This window comes from Montipora foliosa, chromosome 12 (genome assembly GCF_036669935.1).
Source record: "Montipora foliosa isolate CH-2021 chromosome 12, ASM3666993v2, whole genome shotgun sequence".
Taxonomy (NCBI): Eukaryota; Metazoa; Cnidaria; class Anthozoa; order Scleractinia; family Acroporidae; genus Montipora; species Montipora foliosa.
The window spans coordinates 30,815,249-30,822,748 of record NC_090880.1 but is presented as its reverse complement, the minus strand read 5'-3'; the positions used below and the strand labels follow the sequence as shown (position 1 = coordinate 30,822,748).

The 7,500-nt window shown below is 37.6% G+C and overlaps 2 protein-coding genes across 2 annotated transcripts in view; both read right to left on the bottom strand.

The window, feature by feature from the left end:
• LOC137979088 (retinol dehydrogenase 13-like) overlaps nucleotides 1–526 on the bottom strand; it is a 13,883-nt gene extending 13,357 nt beyond the window's left edge. Inside the window, exon 1 of the mRNA XM_068826262.1 lies at nucleotides 398–526. The gene's annotated coding sequence lies outside the window, so the exon portion shown is untranslated. The remainder of the gene's footprint in view (nucleotides 1–397) is intronic.
• A 1,929-nt stretch (nucleotides 527–2,455) lies between these two features.
• LOC137979419 (retinol dehydrogenase 13-like) overlaps nucleotides 2,456–7,500 on the bottom strand; it is an 11,311-nt gene continuing 6,266 nt past the window's right edge. The window contains exons 3-4 of the mRNA XM_068826677.1: nucleotides 5,707–6,273; nucleotides 2,456–3,158 (exon numbers count right to left, since the gene is read on the bottom strand). Of these exons, the coding sequence (XP_068682778.1) occupies nucleotides 2,839–3,158; nucleotides 5,707–6,273 (887 nt within the window). The 3' untranslated portion in view covers nucleotides 2,456–2,838. The remainder of the gene's footprint in view (nucleotides 3,159–5,706; nucleotides 6,274–7,500) is intronic.

The following is a 7,500-nucleotide window of genomic DNA, read 5'->3' as shown; positions in this document are numbered from 1 at the left end:
TGCATATGTACGCATAACTTTAATGAAACAACAAAAGGACAATTCCCTTGAGAGCATCCTGTGGTCTGGAAGTACAAGCTAAATCGATGTGACAAAGGAGAACAAAAATGGCCACCACCTTCAAATATGCCATTTTACAGTTGTTTTCTCAGTGACCTTGCCTATGAATGGATGTCAGGCTGTCGGTGACCTTGTATTGATACAGACCTCGCTACTTTTATCATGTAAATTGTGTTGCTTTAATCGTAATTAGTCTACATTAACATTAGAAAAGCACAAACAGGATAGGTAACTTAGTCGAGGTGGGTGGTGACAGGACAGAAATAGGTGTCAATACAGATTGTCGGATTTGAATAAGATAAGAATAAAAGAAAATGATGTAAAAATACTCTCCTACCTTGTATTAAACAGACTTGAATGAAGGAAAAAGGGTAGTTCAACTGACTTAGGAAAAATAAGGGATTAACTGGATATCTGAGGACTGTAAACTTATCGTTATTTTCTTGGACGATTCTAGCGTAGTTTATGCGAGCACATGATGCTTCAATTCTCGTTTTCGTATCATATTGCCGGTCACGTGTTGTTGTCACAGTTTTGCCCTTGCGTAACATTGCACTCGCTTGGTTTGTTTATGTCACTCGCGTTGTGTTATCCTGTAGTTTTCTAGTTGTTGTTTTAGTTATTCGTTTTTCCTAGTTGTTCTTCTTTATACTCGCAGTTTAGTAATTTTAGCGTGTTTGTTCTTTAGCGCTATTGCCCTTTTTCTCTTAGCCTTTTATTGTTGCCTTTTGTGCTTGGCTGATAATTTCGGCCTTTGTCTCCTTTTGTTATCTTCCTTTTTACATTGTTTGGCCAATAAATTGTCATATACGGGTTCATATTTGTCCTCGTTGCTCGCTACCCTCTTTACTCGCGCGGCCTCGGTCACAGATAACTAAACTGAAAACTTTGAGATATTGATGTTCATCTAAAATTTTTAAATGAAACACAAGGCAGAAATAAAAAATGAAATATGACAAAATACCAAGTCTAAAACCTCAAAGAAACCTATGTTTGAGAGATAGATCATCGCAGTGAGTTAATTAAGCAACTTGAGCAATTATAATTTGCAAGAGAGTTTGACAAGCTTAGATATCTTTCATGCCTCTTTACGAGATTTTAAATTGTTTCATCAGAATCACATGACCTTGAAGTGAGTGCTTTGCACCTCGTTTCCTTGGAACAAAGCTGGGAATTTTAGGACACCAATTTTATGCCCAAATATGGAAAGAAATAAGATTGAAGCTTCATGCGCGGGAAAATGCATGAGCCATGTTACATCCAAATAAGGAAATATTTAACTACAAAAAAAACCCAGCTTTGAACCAGAGTTATACACTTCAAGGTCATCAGCTACTGGTTTCATTAATTACCTACAAAAATCTGTTCATTAAAGTTGTCCAACATGCAAGCCATGCGAGTCACCTCGCAGTTATTGAAAGCTGTTTATCAGCACTATTTGAATTTAATTGTTCTCAGATCCCTTGCACGTCTGCCTTGCTGGCTTGCAGAGTTTGTGCATCCTTCCTGTGACATCCATCTGAATATCCAACATTTTCATATTATTTCTCATGCAACATATTGCTCAATAATATTGAATTCTGCAATGTTAACCCATTAACTCGTAAAATCATCTGGCGTTAGACAGAGTAAAATACTCAGTCTGGCCAGTTAAGACCGGTTCAGGCGTCAAAGGGTTAATTAACTTAAACAAAAATTAGGAACAAAAACTGTCTCTCCAAGTAACTAATTAGCGTGCTGCATTGATGAAAATAAATGGGCATTACTAAACCACGAAACACCAAAACACCATGAATGACCCCATCATACATTGAATACTTAAACCAACTAAGGTTGGATTTGAGATTAAAGATTGTTTTAGGTCTAATTAGGCCTAAAACATTATTGCTCCTAATTCACTGAGATTAAGATTAGGATTCAGATTAATACTGTCATTAGCATAATAGTAGCACAATAGTAATGGCTTTGTAACAAGTTTTTTTTTTTTTTTTTAATTGAGTTACACACAATACTTACAATACTAGCATTACTGACAACATTAACATTAATTAAGTGCGACTTACACTACTAACAATATTCGTGCAGTCAATTACACTACTTGTAGTACTTCCTACTTACGCCACTTACAATACTAACACTTACACTACTTACATTACTTACAATACAATTCACCTACTTACTCTACTAACAATACTAATATTTACACTACTTACAATATTTACAAAAATAATTAGATTACTTATATTACAATGCTAAACAAAACATCACTTACATTACAATACAAAGCACAATTCACTAATTGAACCTACTTGCCTACTTAGAATTACATGACTTACAAAAAAAAAAAAAACGACACCTTAGTTACTTTCTTCCAACAGTACAAGGTAGATTTAGAGACACTGCTGGTAAAAAAAAGATAAGATTTTGGGCTTTGCTTTAGTGTGTCTGTTTTAATTGGCTAGTTAAATCAGAGAAAAAGCTTTGCGACAAAATCTGTGACTTAGGGCGGATCTCCACCGCCGCGCAACCCCCACACGCGCACGGATGCAAACCCCGACCAAACGCAAAAGTCTAGCGAGGTTCAACCTCCATGTCCACGTTTTGTAACAAGTGACCTGTACTTTAAACCTGTCCATATAGATTATAGTATAGTAAAGACAAACAACCTAAAGATGTCAGTTTAAAACTTTACATGACACGGCGCTTACACATTGCAAAATAATACAAGTCATACATATATGAAGGTCAGATATGTCTTTATCCAATAATTATATGACATCAGTGTTTCCAGTTTTCACCAGTTAGGCTCTCGCTGATTTCCCATAACTTCTTTGCCACACCGGGATCATCAATGATAAATTTGTTTGAATTTTCCTTTACTTTACAATCACTGTAGTAAAGCCCAGATTCACTTGCTGCCTCCTCTGAAACTGAACAGTAAATTGTTGTTTGTGCTCCCTGCCTGGAATCCTTAAATGTCAGCCATGTCAGGAATCCAAACAGCTGCTTCAATAGAGGTTTTTGTAAAAATGGGAAGTGACGCCAAATTTCTGTGACTACGGCACCAGGATGAAGAGCATAAGCTGTTACTCCACAACCTGTGACAAGAACAAAAACAACTGATTTGGTACAAGATCAAATCAATAATCCTTTGTGCAGTGTTTTGTGATGCTATGGCTGATACAGCTAAAAAACAATTATGACTAGTCAGAATTATTATTGTTTTTGGCTTGGCAATTTCCAGATGATTGACGGCATGGCACGTGTATTATTGTTAATTTTCATCTAATGCTGAACATCATGACATTCCAACAACATCTAAATATAACTATGACTAGTTATTATGTATACTTAAAAATGCCTTGTGCAGTGGCGAGAGCACGCACTCGCCTCTCACCAATGTGGCCCAGATTCGATTCCCAGACTCGGCGTCATATGCAGGTTGAGTTTGTTGGTTTTCTCCTCTGCTCCGAGAGTTTTCCTCTGGTCGGTACTCCAGTCTTCCCCTCTCCACAAAAACCAATATTTGAATTGATTTGAATTAATTTTGCGTCTACAGTTTGCTCTAGTGTTAAATCCATTGACAGTTAAATAAAGTTATTATTATTATTATTATTATTATTAGTAGTCGTAGTAGTAGTAGTAGTAGTAGTAGTAGTGGTATCATTATCATTATTATTATACTTCTAAAAGGGCTTAAGAAGAGCAGATGAGAAATAACTTGAAGAAGTAAAACAACATTTTAATCTTTCTTTACAAGGCAAGCTGGCATGAGTAAGTTAACACATGTCTTGTAAAATTTTAAAATGTTTTTTATTTCCTCGATATTATCTAACAAATTAAGGTCGATGACCTCTGATATAATCTCCATTCATCTCCCTTTGAACCAATCAATGATAATTATAACTTATACATGAACTGTTATAGAACCTGCTCTAAGTAATAAATGATGACTACAATAGCTCCATCAAATCGCAGGACTTAATATTGTAACTAACAATAATCCGAAGCCAATTTGAGAACTTTACATTATACTTCTAGCACTTGATGTCAAATTAAGATGTTTTTAACATGTACCGTCCCAACATGATCCAGTCTGATCTAAACCTCTTAAAGACAGTGACGGTATACTACCATTTGCATCCATCTTTGACCTGCTGAAGTAAAACTTCACGCAAAATTATTTTGCATCAAGTTTTACTTTTCAAACATTAATGGTTTGTCCGGTAATGTGTTTTTGACCAATGAAACGTTGGCGGTTACATTGTGCATGTTGTCAATTTCACTACATAACCGCCAACGTTTCATTGGTTAAAATGACACATAACTGATCAAACTGTTAACATTTGAAAAGCAAACCTTCACGCAAAATATGTCACGCTTCAAGGATGGATGCAAATGGTAGTAATCACCAAATCCCACTGATTTCAGTTTGTGAACGATATTAACAAATGGCAGTTTGGCCCTTGATGAAATAATGAAAAGAACAACAAGGAATATGAGATAGTTTAAACAGATTGTGGAACATATCAACCTGTTTCCCTTTAACTGTACCAAGTAAGATCCTGGAAGCAGAAATAAAAGATAGACTGGTGCAGCATGCCTTTGGTGACAATCAGTCAATCAAAGAGAAGCAATGGGCTTACCGACACAGCTACTCGACTGAGCTCTTCCTTGCAAATCTGACAGAAACATTGAGGGGAGCTTTAAAGGCCCATCAGGCCGGCGCTTATCTCCAGTTTCCGTAGCATGAAGCGATTAGGAGTGTTTATATTTCCCCCTGGATGGGGTCCTAGTCCATCGCAGGGTTACCCCCAGTATTACACCGGTACCCATTGATACACCCTGGGTGGAGAGAGGCACCATGAGAGTAAAGTGTCTTGCCCAAGAACACAACACAATGTCCCCGGTCAGGCCCTGAACCCGGACCACTCGATCCAGAGTCGAGCGCACTAACCACAAGGCCACCGCGCTTTGGACTCCAGTAATGTTGTCGCAGTATTGACCTCAAGAAACTTCGTAGACTACTCAGGAAAATAATCATTTCAGGAGCTTAATAGTTTCTCTGGTTTATCGGGTTCAACGGTTAGGAACAGATTAACTGATTACACATATTTTTAAGTAGAGAAGTAAAAATTGTAAATTTTAACGTTTGATTGTATTAGTTTCTTACTTAGTTCACGTTTTAAGAATTGTAATCTATTAGAATGTTTTCAGAAATGTGTTTTAGTTATAATTAATAGTTTTTAATTGGATGAGTAATAATTATTTTGTTGGGGTGTAGGGATGGCGCAGTGGTGAGAGCACTCGCCTCCCATCAATGTGGCCTGGGTTCGATTCCCTGACTCGGCGTCATATGTGGCTTGAGTTTGTTGGTTCTCTACTCTGCACCGAGAGGTTTTCTCCCGGTGCTCCGGTTTCCCCTCTCCTCAAAAACCAACATTTGACTTGACACTGTCCCCATTTGGTGCTCCAGGGCTAAATCGACTAGACACTTAAATAAAGTTTCTTTCCTTTCCTTACCTCCTACTGCATGACCCCACAAGCTTTTTAGCTTTAATTTTTATAGTGTGTATAAATAAAGACAGTCTGAAAGATACTATTCGATTCTAGTCTATTATTATTACTAGAATACATGCATCTGACCTTCTAATCGCCGACTTAATTCCTTTGTGAAAACAACCTGAGCAAGTTTGGACTCCTGATAGCGAGGTAAGCCATCTGACTTTAGTGTCTGATTTGAAACTTTGAAGTAGTCTTCATGCAGCTGGCTCAGACTTAACTTCTTCGTTTCACTGCCCATTGATGAGACATTTACAATGCGACTCGGTGCTGACATCTTCATTTTCTCTATCAGTAGCAAGGTCAACAGAAAATGGCTGAGGTAATTCACTTGGAATATCATTTCATTGCCATCCTCTGTGGCACTGTGGTAGGATCCTAACAGCCCTGCATTGTTGACAAGGATATCCAGCCGTTCCTCCGTTTCATTTATGAGCTTTGCAAAGGCTCTTACAGACTCAAATGAAGACAGATCAACAACTCTGACAAGAACTTTATCACTTGCAGTTTCTGCTATGATATCCTTGGCAGCTTGATTGGCCTTTGCCTCGTCTCGACAAGCCAAGATCACCTTAGCACCTCTCCTAGCAAAATCGAGAGCAGTCTCTTTGCCTATGCCTGTATTTGCACCAGTAACAACAGCAGTTTTACCTGTAACAGTGAAACAAAAAATTATGAGCTAATCACTAAGATGATATAAGCTGTAGGCGTTTTGAATTTATTGAAAAATAAAATGCTTATTCAAATTTTGGCCATCTTTATCTCAACAGAAATATCCATTGGAGTGTGAATGTTTTATGATACTATCTCAATTCTCAGTCGTAATACAACTATGTGTTGGCCCTAGTGATGGAAATGGGCCTACACATGGACAGAGAAAAAGTTTCCCTCCTAGGTTTTGCAAGTCTAGTTATACAGAGTTCATATAACAAGCTACAATAATTATTTTAATAATAGAGTTGAAAAACTACTCATCTCTGACTGGCCAAAAAAGTGTAGTCCTCATGTAATACAGGTGCAAATTTGTAACACTTCTCAGACTACAGTCCCGGACAAAATTGTTGAAACACTTTACAATACCTTGCCCTCCTAGCAATGTTGTTTTGGCAATTGGGCTCAGAAACTGGCGTTAAAAGAACATTGTAGGGAGAGAGTGAGCTGCGAAAGCTTCAGATCTGTATAGTCGTGTACTGTTCCAACGAATTTTGTCACAGACTGTATTTGTGAGGAATTTAAACTATTTATAGGACGTGCTGACAGGATCATAAGTGACACAACTTTACAGTCGCCTTCATAACCAGTACGATAGCGCTGCGTAACGTTTTTCTTCGAGACTGAGTTTGATGTACAGTGTTCGAATTTCTTTTGTTACACATTCACAATGATAAAATAAGTGAATTTGTTTAGATTTAGCTAAGAAGAGAGTCATGATCTGAAATATGGTTTTTCTTGCTGCCACTGATAGCGTGACAAGGGCACGAGCGTATTTGTTTTATCTCGCATTCAAAGGTTTTCTCTTGGTAAAGTAGCTAAAATGCGCTACATTTCTCCTAAAAGCGCTTGCAGATTAATCAGTGACGATTTTCCTGGAACGGAAAGCACATACAAAGGTTTAACAGCTAAGAGAAAACCTATCCAGCCATTGTTTAATTCAGGACGCCTATGGAAGGCAAGGGAGGCCCACAAGAGCGAAGAAGGCGGGGTTTCTACAATTGCTGTATCTGTGAGAAACGTTTGTCGCTTTCTAACTTCTAAAGGATATTACTACCTACAATCAACAGAAAAGGACTTTCGACTTCTTGGATGTGCTAAAAAGATTAAGGGGATTTGCGCTAAAAATGAGATGACAACATAGTGAATATATATGAACGAAGGATA